Source organism: Panthera onca, chromosome C1 (assembly GCF_046562875.1).
Source record: "Panthera onca isolate mPanOnc1 chromosome C1, mPanOnc1 haplotype 2, whole genome shotgun sequence".
In the NCBI taxonomy this organism is placed as follows: domain Eukaryota; kingdom Metazoa; phylum Chordata; class Mammalia; order Carnivora; family Felidae; genus Panthera; species Panthera onca.
The window spans coordinates 9,058,699-9,083,125 of record NC_138346.1 but is presented as its reverse complement, the minus strand read 5'-3'; the positions used below and the strand labels follow the sequence as shown (position 1 = coordinate 9,083,125).

The window sequence follows — 24,427 nt, the reverse complement described above, 5'->3', positions numbered from 1 at the left end:
TTAGAACCTTCATGATTAATCAAAGAAAATCTCTCCTGAACAGACCTAACTAAATAGGGGGATGTGTCTACTTGCCATGAAAGCTCAGCTTCTTACAGAATTCTTTCATTTTTATTATACTAGCAGCGTGCAGCTTCTCCTCATCCATCAGTATAAGAGGAAATTACGTGTATTGTTTACAACACGAGCATTTTATTTGAGGCTGTTTGTTCCCTATGGGTGGGAATCAGATCCCTGAACATTGTAAGCATATAGCAAGGTTTTATTTTTCATATCTGAGTCTGCATGATTTTAAGGGTTAGAAATTATATGTAGTAACATTTCACTTTGAATACATTGCTCATGGTAAATATAGTATACTATTAAGACTTAGAATTTGAAATTATAAATAAAGAAAATTTAGTATCTATGAGCACTTTAAAGTCAGCTATTCAGTCATAATTATATAAATATGCAATGCCTTAATTTGAGTTTATTTGGGAGGGTGGCTGGGCTTTTTGGTGGTTAGTCGGGTAAATATTTTAATGATTGTATTCCTAATAGGGCAAAAAAGACGTGGCTCAAATTTTCAACAATATTCTCAGAAGACAAATTGGTACAAGAACTCCTACTGTTGAATACATCTGCACTCAACAGAATATTTTGTTCATGTTATTGAAAGGGTATGTACAATATAACAAAATTTATATTCTCAGTTGAAAAATAAAAAGGAAAGATGGTCTTAGGCAAAAACACGATGGTGAATGTGGGAAAGTATTCTCTCTGTAGTTCAGCCATTTCATTTTCCCATAGATCTTGAACACATTTCCCTCTTTTTTTTTTTTTTTTTTGTTTATTTAGAGAGAGAGAGGAAAAAAAAAAATGAGCGGGGGAGGGGCAAAGAGAGGGAGAGAGAGAATCCCAAGCAGGCCCCACACTGTCAGCACAGAGCCTGACACAGGGCCTGAACCCATGAACTGTTGAGATCATGACCTGAGCCTGTATCAAGAACTGGACGCTCAACCGACTGAGCCACCCAGGTGCCCTGAACACACTTCCCTCTTAAAATTCAGCCAGTGAGTTAAATTGAGTTTGCAAATACCTATGGGAGTTTAAAGGTGGATGAATCGTGAGCCCTTAAATTCTCAGCTCCTATGCAACTGAAGAAAAAAGTCTTCTGTGGTCTTCTTTCTGTTCTCTAGATTTTAGAAGTTTATTTATATGAAATATCAGTTAAATCGTGTGCTTAAAGACATCTTTGGGCAGACATGCACACTGTGAGGCTGTGAAAGCTGCCTAGTAAATGGAGCTTGGATGCTACATAGCTTGACTCTGTTCGGTCAACAAAGAACATGCTCATGAAGTAGTGCTCTTTGCTTTGTACCTGTTTGTGTCCACTCACCAACCGACGTGGTTGGTAATTGACAGCGCATTTAACTACTGGACTAGTAAGCAGGCATTTGTGGTAGTCTGTCAGTATGAAAAAAACAAACAAACAAAAACCAGAAAAGCCTAAAAACTGAAACCTCAAAAGAAAACCAGTCCTCTTCTCCCTCATCAGTGAGCCTCCCCGATCGGCAGGGTCACCGTATTGCTTCACACAGGAGTTGTTCGCCAGCTCTGGGTCTGGTGTGTATCTGTTTGTCCCAGTGTTGGTGCTGTTCTATTAACTTGGCGGACAGGCGTTTTACTGGCACGACTGTTGGCGTGAATCAGCTTGCTCTCCTACCGCTCGCATCGTAGCTTGCCTCCCTCTGATTCACATCTCTGTGGTTTAACACTTCCCCCAAGTTCAAACTTGTTTAGACAAAGCATGAGTCAGTGCATGTGTTTGATGCCAGCATTCTGTTTCCTTCATTCTGTTTCTAAATCTCTGTTGGTTGCTTCTTCAGATGGTGCCATACAGAACTTTTGGCATCTCATTTTTTGTTGTTACCAATCCAGAGTTGTGTGTGTAAGCATGTAGTGAGTAGTTTGAAATTTTGGTGTTTTTAGAGCACCTTCCAGATGCCTTTGTGTATTTTTAAACTGAGTATTTCCTTTTCCGTAGAAAGCAGTGGTGGTTAAAAATCATAAATTAGTTGGCCTGTGTTTTCGCTTAAGAGTAGCCAAAAGAACGATATAAACGTTGTTAAAGTAAGAATTTTAAGGTACAGTTTATCTTTAAATTATCTTTTTCTTAAAAGTTGACAGCTCTCACGTGAGTGGCTGCAGCAGAAACGTCCGCCAGGGAGGCGAGGAGGAGCCCGGGCGGTGCAGCTGGTGCCGGTGCCCGTGCCCGCCAGCGCCTGTCTCCCCGTCCCGCGTAGCCCTTAGAGTAGAAACTGCGCAGAGAACTGGAGGGAATAAAATAGCCATTTCCTACCCGTCACCCAGTGCGGACGGTTGTTGACATTCTGTCGTTATTACTTCACACGCTTTGCCTCCTTTTTTCCCTCCTCACACATAAGATTCCTTCAGCGTGCGTCCCCAGTACATAGTGCACCCCAGGATTTTTTTTTTCCCCTAGCATACTCACCATACCATTTACAGACCTAACATTGTCTTGTACCCAGTGTTCAGATGTCCCTGATTTTCACACACAAAAATGTCACTTTTCAGTTAGTTTGTTTAAATCCAGTTCCATGCGAGGTGCACAAACTGAATTTGGTTAATATGACTCTTACACCTTTTTTTTTTTTTTTTTTTTTTTTTTAATGCCATTTACTTGTTGAAGCAACGGGGTCATATCTTTGTAGAAAAATCACATATTTTGAATTTTACATCCCTGTGGTTTCATTTAACATGTTCCTTTGTCCTCTTTTCTCTTAAATTGGTGATCAGGTCGTTATGAACTCCAGTTGTGGGGTTTTTAAAAATATACTTGGTGTGTTTCAATCCATCACAGTCACGATGTCCAAATTTTTATATCCAAATTGCGTCATCTTGGGCCATCGGGAAGCTCCTTCAGATTGGCTCTTGTGTCCTTTTGGCAGGACCCCATCAGTCTTTGATAGCTTCCTTGCTTTCTGGCACAAGACGTCCCATGCTGATTTTGTACAGATTCCCGCCTCAGACCTGGAAACAGCCATTTCTTCAAGGAGCCTTGTGAGCTACCTTTTAAGGTTTTTGTACTTCACTTAACGAGTCTAGACTCCTCTCCTGCAGTGTGACCACTGTGTAGGCCGTAAGTGCTTTGACGTTAGCCATCCGGCGGAGTCACTGTGCGTTTCAACATAGGCTTGTCGCTAGTGTTAGGCTGCATCTGGAGGCAGCAGTTTTTTCCCCCGGTGACTTAAATGTGAATGTGCTCTCCACTCTGGTGCTAACAGGTTGTACAGCATAACTGTTTGCCTTGTACTCGATAGTTTATGGCTTAGTCATTTAAGACAAGCTTGAAAAACCACTCAAAACCTGCCCAACTTGTACCAAACTGTCTTACTCTTGTCTTTCCGGTCTCCTGCTTGTTAAATTCAGATCAGCGAAGGTGAATTGTTTGACCAGCCACTTTGTGGGCAGACACTGTAGTCACCCAAGCGCCAGTCAGCCTGCTAGAAGCTGTGCCATAAGTGATCCAAAGGAGTCATTTCTTGAGGCTCTGTGATGAACCTATGTGTAACAGAAGGATAACACTGCAGATAACGATTAGGACTGTGGGATAACAGGGGGTGCGGTGTGGGTTTAGTCAATAAGGCAAGGGTTGGTGGAAGAGGTGAGACTAAGGATTGAAGTTCCAGAGGGTTTAGAATTCTAGTAGAAAAAAGGAGAGTGGGTCCAGGGACAGGAATGAACATGGTGATTGGCAGCAATAGGGAGATAACTGGAGTGCTTGATGGCAGAATGGGCGGTGACGTTTTCCTGAAGGAGCGGATCTCATGAGCCTGGACGTTTAAGCCCGGAAGTTTGTCTTTATTTGATGGGCAGGAGAAATCATTTTGAACTCCTCAACTGGAAATGCTCTTGATCTACTTGTGTGCTGGGTAAATTCGTTAAGACAGAGCTTAAGCAAAGATGCTGGTTAGGGAGCACTTAACCTTTCTCTAGGTGTGGGTTAATGCAGCTGTGGGAATGGATGAAAGGAAATGAAACTAAAATGTTTCAAAGAAGTCTTCCCGAGGACCAGTGGTGGCTCTAAAGATGGAAGCGTTGAGAAGAGACGAAGGTGGGAGGTTTGAACTGTTCTGTCCAGTGCAGTTCTTCCAAGCTGCAGGCGGTCATTTCATTTTGCGTTAACTTAACACGTAAAATTCAGTCCCTCGGTCAAACTAGCCAGATTTGGAGTGCTCAGTAGCCACGTGTGGCTAGTAGTAACTGCAGCTCTAGGACGCTTCCGTTATCGGACGAGGAGGTTCTGCAAGACCTTAGACCCGGTTTCTGAAACCACATCACGGTGCCAGAAAACAGAAATGAGGAAGCAGGGGAGGGCGGCTGTTCTGTGGAGGGAGAAGAGATTCGAATTTTGAGATGTAGTGCTGCGGTAGACCTTTCACTGAAAGTGTCCAGTGGCAACAGAAAATGCCTGACTAGGGTCCAGGAGCAGACCTGAGCAGGGATTTAGGAGTCACGGGGGGCGGGAGTGGGGGGCATGCCCCACCACCAGCAGGCTGGCGGCACCGGAGGGATGCCCTCGGCCAGGCAAGAAAGAGGAACAGTCCGAGGGGTGGAAAGGAGAACTGAGAGAGCTTTTTCTTTCCTTTTCCAAAGACAGAGATGCAGAGGTTAGCACCATTGGGACACTAAGTAGTGGAATTTATGTCATGAGAGAAGTCTGTTTCGGCCAGGAGGAGGTCCTTGCTAGTTGGATGTGGGGAAATGCAACGAGCGCGGGAGGGTAGAGGGGACGCCGCGTGGGAAGGACACGTGGCCAGCACGTGCAGCCCGAGAGGCAGTGGGGGGGTTGGGGGTGGTGGGGCTGAGAGGAAAACGGGGCTCCTTCCTGACAGAGGGGAGACGCAGCCATGGGTGCCGAACAGATGCCAGGGCGTCCCCAGTACCCACTGCGAAGTCCCGCAGGGCCTCCTCGACAAGCGCTCTGTGACCGCAGGGTCAGGCCTTCGGCTTCGTAGGCTTGGCATTGCCAAGAGCCTTGGAGGCGCTGTTTTGAGTATTGACTTGAAACAACGAAGTAAAAATGCTGCATATTTGATAGACCTATGTAGATACTCTGAGTTTGGGAAACGATTTTGTTTGTTTCCTGTTGTGTTTTTTTAATTCAGCTTTTGGGTTTTCTGAAGTCTTGACGGCACCCCACGTAAAACGAATTCGTTTGGGGGTGTGACCCCGAATACTTCTCCTCAAATCTTTTAGCTTCAATAAGGAATGTTTGTTTATGTGATCACTCCCATGCCTTTTATTTTTCTTTGGGTTGAAGCAGTTGTTGCCAGCTAGGTGTGTGTGTGTATGTGTGCGTGTGTGCACACACGTGCGTGCGCACACCCTCTGGGGTAAACCCACTTGAGCTCACCACACCTGCTGTGACAGAGATGCCTTTTGTAACCCACTCTGGTCACTTAATTAAGACACATCTCAACTTCCTGTTCTAAAAATGTGAACGGTTAGTGATAGGGGTTTTGAAACAGCAATCATGGTTGGTTTGTTGTTGTTTTTTTTCGTTTTGCAGGTATGAATCTCCTGAAATAGCTCTAAATTGTGGGATAATGTTAAGAGAATGCATCAGACATGAACCACTTGCAAAAATCATTCTGTGGTCAGAACAATTCTATGACTTCTTCAGATATGTCGAAATGTCAACGTTTGACATAGCTTCAGATGCATTTGCCACATTCAAGGTAACATAAAAACTGTAGAATTCTAAATATACTTGTGAGATTAACCAGTTTGCTGTTCTTTCCTAAACGTCTAACCTCTGAGTCTATACCCGTCTGCCCTCTAGCGGCAAGAGAGAAGATCTGCGTTCTGTGTGTATGTATGACTTAGGTGTGTGCAGTAGAGTCACAGCTTCGACAGGGTGGGAGGGTTAGATTGCAAACTCTGTCTAAAAGTACGGGCAGTATGGTCACAAGTACACTTTTCTGTGAACATACTCATCAGCCGTGGTATGTTGATACACAGTGTGTGGGACAAACGAGTTTTTCTCCTGTGTTGGAACGTACTGTCGCAGTTGCTTTGGTTAAACACCAAGCCGTTGTCTTCTGTTCAGGGCCATGCTAATTTGGGGTATGCGTGTCTTCAAATATTAGAAGCACAACCAGGGCAGAAGTTTCCACACTGTGGACAGGCCCTGGGGAACAACGGACTTAGCTCTCCGTCCCATGTTCATGCCAAAGCTTATTTATTGAACGCTCGGGGCAAGGGGAGCAGAATTGCCTGCCCTGTTCACGTTTTTATGTGGCCTCCCTTCCCAGGACACCCTATCGCCCTGTTCTATATTTGTATAAATTAAACGCACCTAGGATTCAATAGCACTGTACAACATGCAGATTTTTGTTTTGAATTGCAAGGTTCTGTGCTGTTTATGGTAAATAAAGCAGTAATATTTGTTAGTGTTCCTCACAATGAAAGTACGCCTTTATATGTTACGTTCCCTTATATAAAATGTCTGACCTCATAGGTGACTATTTAGAACCTCTACTTTAATCAGGATTTAACATACTAACCTGCAGACAGCTATGCTCAGGAACCATGGACACTCTTAGGGTGAGAAGCAGCCACTTCCTCGTGAGGGTCAGTTTTATGAGGGTAAAGAGCCCTTGAGATAATGAGCATCCGCCTTGGTCTCTAGGTAAAATATGTCCCTCACAGTGAATGAACACCCTTAAAACAGGATGAAAACCTGGGGACCTGGCCATTAGGGTTTCACCTGGAATGAGAATAAGGTAATAGCGTGAGAAGTACCCGAGGATTTATTTTCCTGAAACTATTAAAGAGGATGTCAGAAGCCTTAGGTAAGATCTCAGATATTTATATGTCAATTTATAAAGCAGAATGAAATGAATTCGAGGTTATAACATAAAGTGACAAATCTGATGTCTTTGTGTCACTGCATTTTGGGGCTAGGACTCATAATCAGGATATATTGGTGGAAGGGGATGCTCCATTGAAAAGCAGCAGGCCTGTTATGAAGGGAGGTGTGGTAATACCACCTGTTGGGAAGAGATCCTGTGTAGAAAGCAAGCCATGAGCTGCGAGCGGCCACTCTGGGAGAGGTGGGGGTGGGGGTGGGAAGGAGAGGAGTGGGGGCGGGGGGCACAGTCGTACCTCCCGGCCCAGCGGAGTGCTCGATGCCATGCGCCTGGCGCAGGTGGCACGGCTGGCTGACGGGAAGGGAGACGTGTTAACACTGTGCCAGAAATGTGATTCACAGAATCTGACAGTCTCGATTGGCCTTGCTGATAATTTCATTATCAGCCCTCAGTTAGGGCTGCTTCTTTGAATTCCATTCTCCCCAAGGAGAAAATGGTGGTGATGGAATCACTGTGGGTAAATCAACCCTGTCAGCTCATGTTAAGCCAGAGAGGAAAAGACTGGGCAGAGCCAGGCAGGTAGTGTCTCCCTGAAGAAGGGAAGCTTTCAAAGATGGTTCAGGATTCGAAGGATGGACTCTGGAAGAGACCGTGTTTGTTGGGAAGCTGGCTTGGCTTCTGTATCTCAGCCACTCCTGATTACATAGAAAGGGCAGCACTCCCTAAAGAGGCCCCTGAACAGAGAGCTGCCCAGGACAAAATCAAGCAGAGCCCAGACCAAGACGACATGTGAGAGAGAGAGGCACGGGACCTATCAGAACACACCTTCCCTCCCCATCCTTCCGAGAGGGAACCCGGTCAGAGCGGTGAGAGTCTGATAGCCTCACGCCAAAGGTGCTTAGGGGGAGGAAGAACTCTCCTGTCCTGGTTTGCTGGCGTCCTTTTTGAGAGAATATTTGCATAACGGAAAAGGAGGGTAGATCCGGGGCTCGCACTCTCCTTGAAGAATGTGACCAGACCCGTCTCCCCAGAAACTGCACTGTGCACAAAAAAATTTGAAGAAATGCAGCTCATCCATAAACTTGAATTTACAAATCTGTGGAATGGGTGCTGGGTCTCAAAAGGAAATTAAAACTACCCCCTCTGAATTAAAACTAACAAGATCCGTAGCTTGAATGAATGTGTACTAAGATAGTAACTCAGTGGCCAAATATTGTTCGTGATTTCTTTTTTGAGGACTTGAGACGGGAGGGGCATCAGAAGGCCAACAAATATATTTCCAATTTTTCCAGAGTAAAAGAAGGTAGATTCCCCAGAGAGGCTGGTGGAGCTTGGAGCTTGATGTTTTACCTGTGTAAGGTTCTAGAAAGTGTTTCTAAAGAGATGATATCTGAGCATTTTGGAAAGGAAACCGTGTACCCACAGCCAGCATGGATTCACGAAGAGTAAGTTCAGTCATATTAATCTCATAGTTGCCAGTAGATGAGGGTACTCAGAGTGTGGCTGCCTGGGTTCGGTTCCCGGCCCTGCTGCGGATTTAATCTCAAGCTCTTCATCTGTTAAAATGGAGGTAAGAATACTAGGATGTCAGGGCACACACTATGTGTGGAGCAAACAGCAGCTATTAGAATTACTCCTTTATAACTATGAGGATATACTGGATGTTAAATAATTGTACAGATCTGTTTCGATGGAATCAATGAAAAGACAGGAGCTAGGTAGAATTTCAGTGTAGTGATTTACATCTAACTAAAGGTCATATGCATAAGGTGCTGCAAAATGGATTGCCATCACCCTGGAGAGAAATTTCTAGTGGATTTCCAGTGGGCTTTGTCTCAGTCCAGCTGAACATTTTTATTAATGACTTAGATAAAATGTGACAAGACCTACAACTTCTCAAATGTATAGGTGAGAACTACAAAGGGAAAGACAGCAGACCGCGGTAATCCTAAAATAAGGCTTCAGAATGATCCAGAGAGGCCAGAATGGAACAGAACAAACTGACGTCTTCCACTTGAAGACCCAACTCTATAAATAAGGGATGTGGGAATGAGGCATAATAATATAGTCAATACTAAATATAATAATTGCTAAGTATAACAATTACTAAAGTGCAGGCAATTCCATACCCTACTCAACCAACTCTCTGGGGGAGGTATTTTTACTATCTCCTTTACAGAGAAGGAAACTGAAGCCTAGAAGTATTGGGTGAGGTCAGGCAAAAAATGGGAGGCCAGAATTTGAACCCAGGCAGTCTGCCTACAGAGCCCACTCTGAGTACACAGAATTCTGAATACGTGCAGTAAAAATTAAACAGTATGATGATGCTGCCCCAGAGCTACATGTGACCATGTAGTGTGTGACCTAAGGAGCTGTTGACGGTCTGGCCCCACTATGAGCCATTAAGGTAACAGCACATAAATGTGTTCCGTTCCAGGCGCTACACTGTAAGAGGCACATAGACAAATAGATGGCTTTCAGAAGACAGTAGATGGTGAGGGGGACTCAGATCCTGTCTTTCGAGGAGTGGTTAAAGGAAGTTGGACGTATTTAGCCTGGAGAAGAGAAGACTCGGTAGGGACTTGCCGTGAGAGCACTTCATGTATGTGGAGTTGGGGTCCTATAGAAAGTGGGTTGAACCTATTTCTGTCGGCTCTGACAGTTTCTGGAAATAACCTGGGGACAGGTTTGACTCTAGCACAGGGAGAACTTTCTGTTAAGAGCTCCAAAAGTGAACCACACACATTTGGTAGAGTTGAGTCTCTCGTCCTGGTACATGGTCAAGCATCAAGGAAGAAATTGGGCCAAACAACTTGCCAGGGCTCTGTGAAATCGAGCCCCGGGGTCAACAGCATTTCTTCAGGGATCCCAGGACTGTCCTTGCAACATGCTGTTTGAGTCCCAGACCCACTTTTAGGAATCTTTCTAAATTCAGTGTACCCAGAAGTTGGTGCTCAATCTGCTGGGCTCAGGAGATGACCCCTGTCTGCCAGTGCTACCAGGGCCTTGGATGTACTGGAATTTAGGGAGGTGGGAAATTAGATCCTGCTTCTCCTCCCCACTGCTAGCCGACCCAGCAGTTCGTGGTCTGGGACCATGTGGCACGCTGGAAATTTTGCAGCTCACTGACCACTGACTGCATGACCTTTCCCCCTCATCTTCTCTTCTGTCGGTTTCTGTCCCCGACCCTGGGGGAGCCCTCCAAAGCACGTGGCTCCAGCTCCTAGGGTGAGATTCCTTCTCATCGCTCAGTAGGTAGAGGCTCTGCCCAAGTCCCCACCTCCTCTCTTCCCAGCTTGGAATCAGCCTTTTTCTCTGTGCTGGCTCTCGGCAGTTCTTCTCTCCTACCAGTGTTTCACTCTCCTCTCCAGGCCCTGGTGTGGCCCTCTTAACAAGGGGCTTTCGTCCTGCTGTGCATTGGGGTCCATCTCCTATGTTAGCCATCTCAGAGCGCCCCTTCGGTCTCTCCTACTCCAAGGCCATTGAGATTTGGTTCCTACATTGGCAGTGGTTTCCTGAGATTCCTGGTCTCTTTAAACCAGATGATAATGAAGAAAATCTTTCCTAGTTGGGGAAACGTTGGAGGTCCCCTTTTCGTGTGTGGCCCAGCTGCGAGGCTCTTGTTCCTACTTGAGATCTATCCTTCAGAGTAGTTTTCTTACTCAAAACTTCACTAAAAATGTGTGCACAACGTGTCTAGGAATTTTGCTTTCTAGAGCAATATCTTCTACCTTCCTGTTTCTGAAATTCAACCGTAGTTGAGAGCCATTGTCTCTAAGATCCCCTCCTTTGGCATTCTCTTCTGTCAGATTATGGCAGAGCAGTGAACACCAAGTTCTTTTCTCTGTACTTCCTTCTAGTGGTCTCCAGAATGATTTAGCCACAAAAAAAGTAGAAATGACACAGTCTTATATGGATCCTGACACACTAATCCCTTAATCCGTTTACTCATTTGTTCATTCGGCTCATTCCACGAGTCTGCCTACCCTGTGTCAGGCACTGTTCTTTAGGTGCTGGGGTTCAACAGTGAACCAGACAAACCCCTGCCCTTGAGGTTCCTACACCGGGGGGACCACCATAAGCAGATCGCAGTAGCTATAGAAGGAGGAGGTGCCTTTAATAAGCATGCCTCATATATTGCCCTCAAGTTCTCATGTCCCTGTCTCCCTAATAGCTGACCCTGTGGGCCAGGACACTAATGTAAATTCTCCTCTCCCCGCCCCCGTCTCCTCCCCCATACTGGGAAGCTTCATGGCATTTCTCTTCCAGCTTCTTGAGGATGCTCAAACTCCAGGTTTTCTAATTTTGTCTATTGAGTCCCCAAGGGGGATTTGGAAAAAATGGCCCAAGAAAGGCATACGATGCGTGCCCTATCCAGCAGTTTGAACACCGGTAAATCTTTGGGGTGGAGTTAGAAACCTTCTTAAAAGCATGCTTTAAGGATTGCTTGATGTGATGTTTTCCCAAACCTGTTTCCTGATTTTGTTGGTTCATTCATTTATGTATTAAATATCACACTCTTCTATGTGCTGGGCACTGCATCGGTGCTGGGGGTTCAAAGATTCGTAAAAATAGACATGAACGTGGTATTTATAAAACTTATAGTCTAGCATGGGAGATGGCAGTCATGTAATCTCACAGACGTAAAGACAACTTTGTCCATGCTGGTGACCAGTCTGGAAGCTATGGCAGTGATGTGGGGGCGAGATCCGAAGGTGATCAGTAGGTCAGCAGGCCAAGGGGAAAGCCTGTGTGAGGAAGGCCTTTTGGGAAGGGCAGTAACAAAGTACATGACAGAAGAGCTCCCTGTAGGGTCTCTCGAGACCTGCCAGCTCCCCACAAGGGAACCAGAGCTATAGCATTTTCCACGTGCATTTGGCCATGGGACGTTTCCTCGAACGTTTCTCAGGACCGATCTTACACTTGGACATACCTCAGGAAACAATGGTTCGTTGTGACCTGGGCCACTCAAACACAAACAGCTAAGAGAACAAGGAAAGTTGGTTCGGAGAAAGGGGATTATTGGCACTAACTTCTCCAGTAGGCCGCTCTAAAGGAATTTTATTCCATAATTCACCAAATATCGACCATTTATGCTGTCCTGAGTTCCCATTCTCTTTCCCACGTGGTGAGACCCAGGCTAGTCATTGCTAACTTTTAGGTCCTTAAAGGCAGGGACCACATCTTTTTGTCTTTGGAGCCCCAGCACCTAGAACTTTACCTGGCACATAGTATATGTTTTCTGAATGAATGATCCTGGAGTTGTTTTCTGGGAAAGCCACGTGGTGAGGAATGCAGCTGTACTCCAGGTCACTCTGATGTTTGATCCTACACTTTGGCAGCCTTGTGCTTACTTAGGAGCTAATGTTTATAACACAATGGGGCTTTTTTAAAACAGTCTGTCTCTGGCAGCTCTTTCTGCCCACGGGTCCTGTCCCTGTGCTTTAATAAAATCACCTTTTTGCATCCAAAAAAAAAAGACTTCATTAGATATGAAACTAGATATAACAGAAGTTAGGAGGAAGAAAATGGAACCTCCAGTACTTTTTCTAATGAAAGAAATTCCCTCTTTCTCCTCCAGAAGCAGTATTCTCTTTGATACTTTACCACAATCATTTACTTTTCTTTCACTTTATTGCCATGTTCCCTTTCTTTGAATTTGTATTTCTCTTGCCTTATGTGTTTGTTTTTAAATTTTTCCTTCTAAGAGCTATAGACCCGTGACCAATCATCACCATCACAATCACAGTTGCCAGTTATTAATGATTTTATTTGTTCTTGCGTAGAATCCACATTTTCAGTACAACTCATGTGCAAATGTTTTTAAGTATAGTGAGTTTAACAACAGTTTTTATCAGGTAAAATGGCGTGGCATGTTTTAGGATTCTCTTTCTAAAAGAACTTAAATGCAGAACCGCTGTAAAATAGTGTATTTTCTTTCTCTAGGATTTACTTACAAGACATAAATTGCTCAGTGCAGAATTTTTGGAACAGCATTATGATAAAGTAAGTATATGAAATTCTACTTTAAAATTGTAAGTTTTGTACCAGAAATGAAAGATTGAAATTAGATTGTATCCCAGATACTTATTTTGCATATGTAATGGTTTTAGACGGTGCTGTAATCATTTCTCTACTGAACTAAGGTATTGACTGTTACTTGGTCAGAAGCAGAATTTTTATCTTTTGATTGACACGCTACCCTTCTTTTCTTGCTTTAGGGGAGGAAGTAAAAGCCCTTTGCTGCCAAAGGACAGTATACATTTTTTTTAATATGAAATTTATTGTCAAATTGGTTTCCATACAACACCCAGTGCTCATCCCAACAGGTGCCCTCCTCAATGCCCGTCACCCACCCTCCCCGCATCTCCCACCCCCCATCGACCCTCAGTTAATACATTTAAGATAAAAAGAAAATTATTATCAAACTTGAAGTTTCCCTTCCTTTCCATCGGCTGCCCACACTGCTGCCACCTCCGGGAGAGAGAGGGGGGCGGCAGCTGCGAGGGCGAGCAGAGCACTTGCCTGGGGAAGCCCTGCTCCTGCCGCTGGCTCCTCGGGGCCATGGCCGAGGCCATTACCCCGGGGATTCAGAAGTCCGTCCTCTTTGTAAAGTGAGGACACTGGACTAGCCCAGCAGTTTGAGTTGATGTCCGACATCCTGAGCGACATAAACAATTTTGAGTGCCCTTGGCCCGCACAGCAGCCTTCAGGTCCCAGGGTCAGGTGCTCGCCCCCACCTCGCACCAGCTCTGCCCCCGCCGTGCCCAGGGGCGCATCCTTAGGCCGGACCGGCCTGACTTACACGCTGCCCACAGCCCGATGGGTGTTCTTGGAGAAGTCAGGATAGTAACAGTCCGCTTGAAATTCCCGTCTGACCCGCGAGATTTGGCGTGGGTTTTCATTGTTCACTTGTCGTTTGAATTTTTGAAATCTTAGGCACTGCTGATACTTCGTTGTTCACTTTACTCTTCAACTAAATTTCAGTTGTAAGGTTCTCAGAGGCAGAATCTATGCTTTCGAACTGTGTGTTCACCTCTCCCTCCCACTCGGTAGCATGCAGTGCTGAGTGCATCCCGGTCCCTCGGAGGCAGTCTCAGGAGGGGCTTAAACGTTGCCGGTCAGGTTTTTTTGATTTTCCACCGGGATGTGGTGTGTGTCTTTGTGCGTTGGTTTCAGACGGCAGCACAGTCACCTCACGGGTGCCTTTCTGCAGCAATTAGAAGTGTGGGCTTCGGGCGCCAGCCCCACCTTGTGCTGTCAGACCTTGGGCGGCTGCCTTCGTTCACCCTCTGCCTTCAGGATCTTCAGCCCTAAAAGAAGGCTCGTGATCGCACCTAAGCGTTGTGGCGGGTTGTTGTGAGGATTAAGTAAGAATGTGTGTCGAGTGCCTGAAGGCACTGCCGGAACTCGGTGAGCGTCAGTAAACGTCAGCTCAGTCGGATTGTTTGTGCTACGACATGGCCTCAAAGATTCGAAAGAATCCGACATACCAGTATCTTAGTTTAAAGCCTACCAAAGATACAAACCAATTTCCAAGAAATTTAACTTCAGGCACTGACGTCAGTTTGCTAGTAATTAATATTACTACAATTATTAACCTTCAGCCAGGTTATCAATAGATGACATTGGTCAACAAAATTTCAGGAATATTTATGTGAGGCAACTAACAGAAATGTGTAGATAATGCAGTCAGATCTGAGGGAGGGAGAAGGAAAGTGAGGAGGCAGGTAATTTAAACCGGGAGGATTGCTTTTACACAAAATTACAAAATCACACGATCTCAAATCCTGTACACTTCGGCCCTGAGCTTTCTAATAACCGAAAGCACTCAGGGGAACAAAATCAACCGAAAGATGACAACATCTGTAAAACAAAACACATTCTCCCAGGGGCGTTCTCAGGGGGATCTGATCGCGGTGGCCTGTAGCGGATGCAGCCCTCGAGGTGAGGTGACAGAAGTGCAGTTCCCTGAGAGCAGCTCCTCGAGGAGTCCCTGCTCTGCATCACAGCTGAGTGGCTGAGCAGGACCCCTCATGAAGCATAGGCCCCGTGTTAGCAACTGTGGCCTTGGACCCTGTGTCCCTCCTGTCCATTTCCTACCTCCTGCTTTGATCGGCTGCCACGCCTCACCATGCCAGTGACACCGTGCTTGTTAGTGAGCAGCACTGTGTAAATCTGGTGGACATGTGTCACTTCCTAAGTGTGTCACGTTGTGCATTCTCCAGCCTTCACTCATGCTGTGTCCTTCCCATTTTATCTCCTCCCCTTTTCTAAATGAAATCCCTGCTATTATTCAAGATTGAGCCCAAATCCCACCTTTTCTAGGACACCTACCTATTTGAGAGTGTTGAATTTCTCCTCTTGTCTGGTTTTAATTATTTTCTCCTCTTGCCTGATGCATTGAAAGAATAGGTGACTTTCTCTTTGTCTATATGCTTTGGACTCACTGAACTATAAAAAAAAAATAGGAAATCTTCTAACCTAAAACCAAGAAATGAGACCAGACTCCACCTTGAGCAGACAGCTGGAGGGTAGGAGTTCTGTTTTATGCACGTGGAGTTTGGATGACAGAGGAGGACCAGGTTCCAGCTGTGTGGGCCTGGCCGGCACTGGGCGGGACTCGGTCCCAGGAGCCCCCCTCCTGGAGGTAATCCTCGGGGCGGGGGCCTGAGGGTCTCTGAGCGCCACTGAGGAAGGCTGTGTGAGACAGATGGGTAGTGGTTGGCCTTCGTGGTGTTAGAAGTTTGTGCTCAAGCTTTTTAAGGTCCTCTGCCAGTCTTTAAGAAAATAATTCCTGATACATGTTTTCTTGTCTTTTAGTTCTTCAGTGAATATGAGAAGTTACTTCATTCAGAAAACTATGTGACAAAAAGACAGTCACTCAAGGTATGGCTGATTATTTTATGTATTTTACTTCTCTTCACCCTGCGCGTGAAATTTGTGTTTGGGGAATGGGAGATATGCTGGTGTGGGTCTTAGACCTTTGAGAGGAAAATACATTTGTCCTTGGTCAGGATTTTTGTGGAAACGAAGTCCAGCTGTGGTCGGCACAGGGCACCTGCCCACCTGCTTGTAAGTGGAGAAATCAACATAGAATATGCAGAATTTTGAAGAGGTCTCTACCTCTTAGCAATGCAGTATTTTAGATTTGGAAGCCTGTTTTTGAAACTTAGACTCATACCAACTAGATGAAGTCTTGGTAGCTGTTGTGCTTCCGGGATGACGCAGGCTGTTGCATGAGGAGGGGGCGGGGCGGCCATGAGCAGTGAAACCTTCAACCGCAGGCAGGTTTGGCCGCTTTGTATCAGACCAGGACATGCATACTTCCATTTGAAATTTAAATTCAAGGGGCGCCTGGGTGGCCTAGTAAGTGCCGGCTCTTGATTTCAGTTCAGGTCATGATCTCACGGTTCGTGAGCTTGAGCCCTGTGTTGGCCTGGTCCATGCGCTGACAGCACGGAGCCTGCTTGGGCAAACTCTCTCTCTCCCTTTCTCTCTGCTCCTCCCCTGCTCATGCACACGCGTACACTTTCTCTCTCTCTCTCTCTCTCTCTCTCTCTCTCTCTCTCTAAATGTATAAACTTAAAAAAAAAAAAGTTAAAACTCAGGAACAGGGATTGGCAAACTAGGGCTCATGAGCCAAATCCAGCCCAATGCCTGTTTTTGTAAATAAAGGTTTATTGGCACATAGATACATTCATTTACTTCTATATCATATAAGACTTCTTTAGAGTATAACAGCAGATTTGAATGGTGGCCACAGAGACTCTATGGGCCTGCCAAGTCTGAAACATTGACTGTCTCTGGTCCATTACGGGAAGTTTGCTGACCTCTGCTCTAGAAGATTCTCAATGCAGTTAACAAAAGCATACCCCTCACTCTGTCAGTAAGTGGTGCTGACAGGAACTGTAGGTACAGCTCACAAAGGATTGGGGGTGGAAGGCGCAATCCTAACTCGACCTGTACTTTTTGCTGGGTCCACTTCAAATTCTGTTCTGCTCCGAGTCGTTCCTCTCAGAGGTGTCCAAATTCATTTTGATCGGGACTCCATTCCTGCTTGCCCTCCTGCCAGAGGGAGAGCACTCTTCAAGACCTTGCCTTTCTCTGGGGATTGACTAAAGGACCTCAGGAGCCTCTTTTAGACTTTGTATCCTTTGACTAGAACACTCTCTACCACCCAAATGTCCAAAAGAATCCTTTCCATCTGGCCAGATACTTCCTTCTTTTCTCTTAAGACTAACTCCTACAGTTGGGGACCAGTAATAGACACAGCTTGGAAATATATCACGGCCGAAATGGCCCTTCAGGCTGGGGTGCTTTCTGCTCATTGCCGCTGTTGGGGCCTCGCCACCCAGCCCATCCTGTCATCTCTCCAGGTGCGCTGGCTGGGCGACGGCCGCCAGTAAGGCCAGTCCTTTCATCCTCAGGGGTGGGTGTGGAAATTCTGGCAGCTGTTTCAGGAATTTGTCTTCCCTGTACATCAGTGTACTATAATGTCATATATACTTGTAATATTTATAGTATAATGTAGGCTCCCCTGTGATTCTCAACACAGTAAAGTGACCTCTTCATATCTGAGGGCCAGGATGCCCTGTCTCCCCAGCAGTCACACAGGGATGAGCAGCTGGATGGAGCCAGTGTCTTCCAAGGCCAAGGAGGCCAGGCAGGACTACCTAGGATAGTAGCTTCCAGGGCCAATACCTCTCACGAGAGGGGGAGGAAGGTAGTGCGTCCGCAAATCAAATTCTGAATCTTGGGGTTGCTTCGATAAGGAGAAGGGCATTCAAGACCTTCTGGCCACTTTGGAATTGCCAACCTGAAAAGGACGGTTAAGACCGCTGTGTGCGAGCCCTCGGTCACGGACATGGGGCCGGTCCCCAGCTCCCGCGGCTCTGTGACACCTCAGGGCGCATGCAGCAATTGTGAGAACCAGTGGTACTTTAAACATGGATTTTTACTTGTGCTCTTTTTTTCCAGCTACACAGGCATTAAGTATTCCTATATTTATTTTACCAGCAAATGTGTATTCCCTGTGCAAGACCTCCAACTTTTTTGTTTAGGTCTCAAGAAATTTAAAGAATTACCAGTTATCCTCCTCCAGATAACCAAGTGAGCCATGCTTGGTATTTCTTTGGTTTCTGTGATAGAAAATGAACACCAGGAAAGCTGTACCCCTTCACATGCTTAATAGTAACTTTTGAGTCTTTGTAAGAGTAAATACTTGTTGCTTCTTACCTTGAAAGTTGTATATTTTGGGTTTGTGGGGTTTTTTTTTAAAGTTTATTTTGAGAGAGTGCATGTGCGCTCACGCATGCTGGGGAAGAGCAGAGAGACGGGGTGGGGGTGGGGGGGGCGGGTAGAATCTCAAGCAGGCTCTGAGTTGTCCGCGCAGAGCCAGACGCAGGGCTCGAACTGATGAACCGTGAGATCACGTCCTGAGCTGAAATCAAGAGTCGGACACTCAGCCGACTGAGCCACCAGGTGCCCTGATAGTTGTACATTTTGTGATTCAGATTGATGTGAAACCTGAGCTTGAGCTTTTGAATTCTTTCTAGAATTTCATTATAAATCCTAAGTAGAATAGATTTGTTCTCCTGCACATCAGGTTATTTTTTATTTAATATTACATATTACTTATCTAGAGATAGTTGTCTGGAAATTTTCAACTATCTAGGACACAGTCAAGAATCCAGAAAGGAATTAACCAGAGCAATTAATCCAGGGCAGAATAACTCTACTCATGCATTTTCCTTCCCTTAGAGCTCAGTCCATGTCTCTATGTAGACTCCAGTCCCACGGGCCTTGCACATATTCGTGCTTTTATTTCCCACTATGCATGTATCTCAGGAGGTATAGGTACTGTCATCCACTCCCGCTGTGGATGATGAAACTGGGGCACCAGGAAATTAATGTGCTCAAGGTTGCATAGCTTACAGGCAGTGGGGAGCCAGGATTCAAGCCCAGGTGGGCTGATGCAGGGGCCCAGCTTCTGCCTCTGCCTCTTCCTCTGCCCCTGCCCCTGCCCCTGCCCCTGCCCCTGCCCCTGCCCCTGCCCCAGCCCCAGCCCCAGCCCCAAGGACTGCAACTCTACTCCTCCTCCACGGCGGGCATGCTAGACCTCACCTAGAAGCTGACTCACTGACATGAGGAGGTGACTACTGGTTTCAGACGAAGACAGCTAGAGCGAGCAGGGACGGTTGGAAAATCAAGCACCGATGTGGTATATAATGACTCTAGAACTCAGTAAGCCCTGGAGACACAGACATTTTTTTAGCTTAATGTCATTAGTGATGATGAATCATTAAGAAAAAACTAGAGTATCTTCAGGATAGTTTGCTAAAGAAAGAATAAACAGAGAAATACTCATAAACTTTCCTGAATCAGGTATGATAAAAGCATAACTTTGGCGAGTTCAAGGGTAAGTGTGTGGAAACCTTTGGCCCTGAAACACTCTTTCCTGGGAAATCCAAGTAAATAAAATAATTTTAATTAATTACACTAAGATTTGTAGTTAAGTCAAACTTAAAGAATTATCAATAACCTATCTTCTAACCATTTTCTTTGATAGTTTTTTGTTTCTGTTTTTGTTTTTTAATGAGACAACAGGAATGCTTATGTGAAAAGTAGGCTGTGACAGTTTCAGATTCTGGGCCAAATGTGCGCTGGCACATGTCAAGACCAGGGAGCGCTGTTGGACACCGCATAGGTTAAGCCCCCAGAAGAACGGTGTACGTGGTCGGGTGGCAGGTGGTGGCTCTCGGTAGCTTGTAGGTCGTAATTCGGTACCACTCATCGGTCTTTTGAGTGCCTACTGTTCTGGGCTTAACAGTGATGATTATAAAGTGAATTATTTTTTTAAACTTTGGATTTACTTGAAATCTCGATGATAATGTAAGAGTAATTGTTTAAATGTCTTCTCAGCTTCTGGGTGAACTACTGTTAGACAGACACAACTTCACAATTATGACAAAATACATCAGTAAACCAGAGAACCTCAAGTTGATGATGAATCTCCTCCGAGACAAGAGTCGTAACATCCAGTTTGAGGCCTTCCACGTGTTTAAGGTACAGCATGGGAGCCACAGACAGGATTTCCTTCTCCAGTTGTTCATCTCACTTCATTTACCACTAGCTGTGGTTTTACTAGCTTCGTGTTGGTCATCTGAGCTCCTATTTGTGTAGCACAACATTTGACAAAAACAGACCCAGAAAGGTACACCATCTGCACTGGGGGACAAGGGGAGAATCATTCATTTCTGATGTAGACTACTACTAATCACAAAGTAAAGCATTTTTTAGTGCATTTTTTAATGCTTTTCATGGAGGTTTTAGTACTTGGAATCCATTCTGACTTTCCTTGCCCAGAAATAATTTCTGCCCATTTTATTCTAAAATCAGTCTATATTTTAATACCAAGCTGCAGAATTTCAGAGCATGAATGAATCTGTCAGTCCTTTTCTGTGCTGAAACATGTAATTCTCCACCTCACCCCCCCCCCCCCACTTGTAAAATGCAGTCTTCCAAAACAAAATCCTCTGAACCATGACTTGACCACAGGCCCCGGGGAAGCATCAGGCGTGTGCCACGCGTGCCCTGCTGGCTGTGGGCGGACATCTGGGTCTCATCCCTTCCTGCAACTGATGCTGCTTTCTCTCCGTGCAGGTGTTCGTAGCCAATCCTAACAAGACGCAGCCCATCCTAGACATCCTCCTCAAGAACCAGACCAAACTCATAGAGTTCCTCAGCAAGTTTCAGAATGACAGGACCGAGGACGAACAATTTAACGATGAGAAGACCTATTTAGTTAAACAGATCAGGGATTTGAAGAGACCAGCTCAGCAAGAAGCCTAATTTCCAATCAACACCTAAAATAGTAAATCCAGATTCAGCGTTTGCTGTTAGCTATTCAGCATCAGGCACTCTTCTCGGTTCATGAGGAACATTACTGCTAACCTGCTGTTAAGTGAACGGTTTTTCATTTTACCTTTTTTGTTTTTTTTTAGTCCAAGTTGGAGAACGTAGCTGCTGCTTTCTTGCCCACTAGAGCACACGTGGACTTTTTCTTGATCTGTGTGTCGCTTCAGAATTCGAGGACTCTGTTTGCTGTGAGAGTTCTGAACGTGGCTGGCTAGGCTCCTGCAGGCAGATGTGTAGATGACGGTGTGGTTTAGGGAAGAAGGGGGTTGGTGTTTTCAGATTCAACCTGCGTGCTTGCTTTGATCTCTGTTAAAGATCTGAGCGTGGGTTCGTGGTGAGGTTGTACGCCTTCGCTGAAGGAAGATCGAGCAGAGCTGTGTTTGAGATCAGAGGGGAGCTGTATCCAAGGTAGGAGCTTTTGGGGTGGATAAAGTTGGTGTGCGAATGAATCGATAGCAACTTTTCAAAGGCGTGAAGCTTCATAAGGTCATGAGGAAAATGTATATATGCTTTTCACAGCTTTCTAGAATTTTTTGACATTTGATTTTCTTGAGACTTGTAAACCTGGATATGTTGAAGGGTATTTGTTAATTTTACTTTTTGGAAGGTATTTTAAACCAGTAGAGCTAACAGTGACACCTTGCGTTTCATTTCAACAATGCTTACAGGTTTCTTTTGTATATAATTCTTAGAATGCTCCTTTCTTTTAAATGATTTAATTTGTACAGCAGAGGAATGTTACTGTATTAGTATGTAACTATTACCTAATATTGAGTTTTTGCAAAAAAAAAAAAAAATGAATGCTCATATGTAATTGAAAGACTTCCGATCACATGAAAATGCTGATTTAACTTTTAAGTATCACAGCATTAAAAGACAAAATGGAAACCAATCCTTTGTATTCAGCTATCTACTGGGGTGCCGTTCGGTAGGCCTGGCACTCAGCCAGCCACGCTTCCCTGCGCAGTATCGGCCTTATTCATTTCAATGAGTCATGAGCTCGCCAGACATGAATGATGCTGATTATGCTAAGTTCATGCTGATTCTTCGTGGGGTTGGGGGGGGAACCTCTGTAGAGCACCTTTTCTTTCTTAGAGTAAGTAATCCAGTACAATAGTTGTGAAACTGAATAATTAAAACTTTGGCTTCTCTTAGGAAAAGAAGAGCCCCTAGTCATAGGTGTCCTATGGGGAAACTTATTTTGTTTTAATGTCCTGTTCCTTAATGCTGCAAATTATCAGTATTTATAAAGTAACTGATTTTGCACCACTTTGTTACTGTGACCACGGCAGAACGTCTCCTAGAACATATCTATGTCAAGTTCTTAGAATGGTATCTGTTCATCTTAGTGATACGAAGATCACAACTAACAACTTAACAAATCAGAGTTTGCCAGTTTGAATTCAGCATGGCTGTAGCTGATTAAGAAATTTATATAATTACTCTTTGCTAGCCTCTCTTACTAATTGAATTATTTATCAGCCAGCAACATGAGACTCCCAATTGATGTTTTAAGCATCGGCAGGTTTTCAGACCTCCTGGGAATACCGGCGAGGAAAATAGCTCCAGAAGATATAAATGTGTTTTATCCTATCTCAGTCAAAAGGCAGTCTGCATTATAATTGCTTTTCCTGAGGCTGTCTTTTCCAAAATCTGTGTAAAATAAGTCACGTTTTTCTACTGGAAGTCGGGAAAGCGATCCAAACTCCCGGAAATGAAAAATACCCAAGATACTTAGGAAGGGAACGGGGGACTCGACCGTGAGGAGACGTTCTGGGTCTCGCGGTCCAGTGCTTGGTGTCTGGATTTGGTGCGAAAACATCAGTTACACCAAGTGGCAGAAAAGTTTCCCCGCCAAGCTGGCTCTTAGAACTTGAAACAACAAAACAGCTTCCACTTGGGCGGTGGCACCTGCACTTGTGTGTGGGACACAGCGAGGGTGCAGCACGTCCCGGAGATCGGCGATGTGCCACCATTGCGTTGGGAGCCGGGGATAGTTAAGACCCGTTCTGTTTTTGTTTTCTAACAACAATGTGAAAACCTTCAAAGGTGAAAAGTTACGATCATTTAATATATTCATATCACCAAAACTATTATACTGGAAGTGGTTTCTTTTTGTGTTACAAAGGTTTAATTTTACACGAGTCAGGTACAGTTACTCAATGTGATTTTTAACCCTTAAAAAAAAAAAAAAGGTGGAGATGTATACAGTTGTTAACAGTGCCCTGAAAGCATTTCCTTTCTCCTGAGGAAACGTAAATTTCTTATCAGAATATCTGGCTGGCCCTGTAATTTAAATTAAAAATAAAATTTTGGAGAAACAGCGCTTCCGTTTTTATGGTGTCTTCCAGAGAGTTGCACTTGTGTCTCTGTGAACAGCCCCGTCAGGAGACACCCCGGCCCACATTTTGTCACAAGCTAACGGGAAACAGCTAACACACATGCCTTTCTAAGTCCTTTTTCCTATTCAGGGTTTGATTTTTGGTGTCTGGTGCGACTTTCCCTTAAAAGTTACACGACTTTTGGAGTGTTATGCGACCGGGCTCCCAGTTCCCTCGCCCTGCCTTTCACGTGCACGATATTACTCCTTGTTTGATCGCTTTTTTAGACCCTAGCGTTTGGGGAGCGGACCCTTTGCCCATGGCTCTGTGACCCTTTATTATTAACGTTCGGGGGTAAAACTGTACATTCGGCAGGAGGATTAGAAGTTCCAAGGGTGAGATCACAGTGAGGGCGAGAGAGCCCTCTGTCCCCGGGCCGCCTGTGCTGTGGGGTGCACAGCCCTGTCCTCGCTTTTTAATTTAACCCTTGTCTGTAAATGGGATCGCCGCTCTCTGGGGCCGTGGCCTGGGACGTGTCCTTGCCACAACCCCGCATCCGAACACATCTTATTCGTTGCCTATTTCTTCCAGGTAGTTCGGTCCCTCGTCTCCAGAGATGACACGGCCCCGTGAGGTCACACCTTGTGACTTGGCCCTTTCTCTGATCAGACAGGAAGTGGCCACGCTGAGGGCTGGACTTGTGCGTTAGCTCACGTTCTACTTCCCACCGGTCACCTGTCGGTGTCACTTCCCCGCACCAAGAAAAAGCGAGTCTCGGGCTGCTCGGGGGTCAACGTGTAGCCCTTACCCTGCCCTCCTTATGTATATATATTATTTGTAAGGGCCAAAGAAGATCATGACTCTCCAAGCTCTGTGAGGGCTCAGTGCCCGATGGCTTTTTCTGCCATTCCGAGGTCATGAATGAGCGATCCCCTGAGAATTTGCCAGAAATGCCCCCAGACACACTGCCCTTCAGCTACCGCTCGGTTTACAAGGAGCATTCTTCCTCCCCGGCCCTTTGCGGCCTTCCCGCCACTTTCAGAGCCTCGTGCCCTCTCTCCGGCCGTTTTGTTTCTGGAAGGTGTGAGGGACGAGGCCAGACACCCCACACACGACCATCTCAAAGGCCTGTGCGCTGGATCCCAGGAACTAACCCCACAGGGAAGCCTCCCTCAGGAGCCGTCTGAACACCTCTCCACGCTGACGGTCAGCGCCCGCCCGCCTGACCGCTTGTGGTCAGCCTGCGATCCTCCACGGGGTCTAGAACCCAAGACACGGTCAGTAGGGACAAAGGCCTTCACCGCC

At 45.5% G+C, this 24,427-nt stretch overlaps 1 protein-coding gene across 5 annotated transcripts in view; it reads left to right on the top strand.

The window, feature by feature from the left end:
* Positions 1-23,124, top strand: part of CAB39 (calcium binding protein 39) — an 87,798-nt gene extending 64,674 nt beyond the window's left edge. For all 5 annotated transcript variants that reach the window (XM_060624078.2, XM_060624080.3, XM_060624077.3 and 2 more), the window contains exons 4-9: positions 544-662; positions 5,579-5,747; positions 12,828-12,887; positions 15,705-15,770; positions 19,806-19,949; positions 20,547-23,124. In XM_060624078.2, the coding sequence (XP_060480061.2) occupies positions 544-662; positions 5,579-5,747; positions 12,828-12,887; positions 15,705-15,770; positions 19,806-19,949; positions 20,547-20,735 (747 nt within the window). In that variant the 3' untranslated portion in view covers positions 20,736-23,124. The remainder of the gene's footprint in view (positions 1-543; positions 663-5,578; positions 5,748-12,827; positions 12,888-15,704; positions 15,771-19,805; positions 19,950-20,546) is intronic.
* Positions 23,125-24,427: the final 1,303 nt, after the last annotated feature.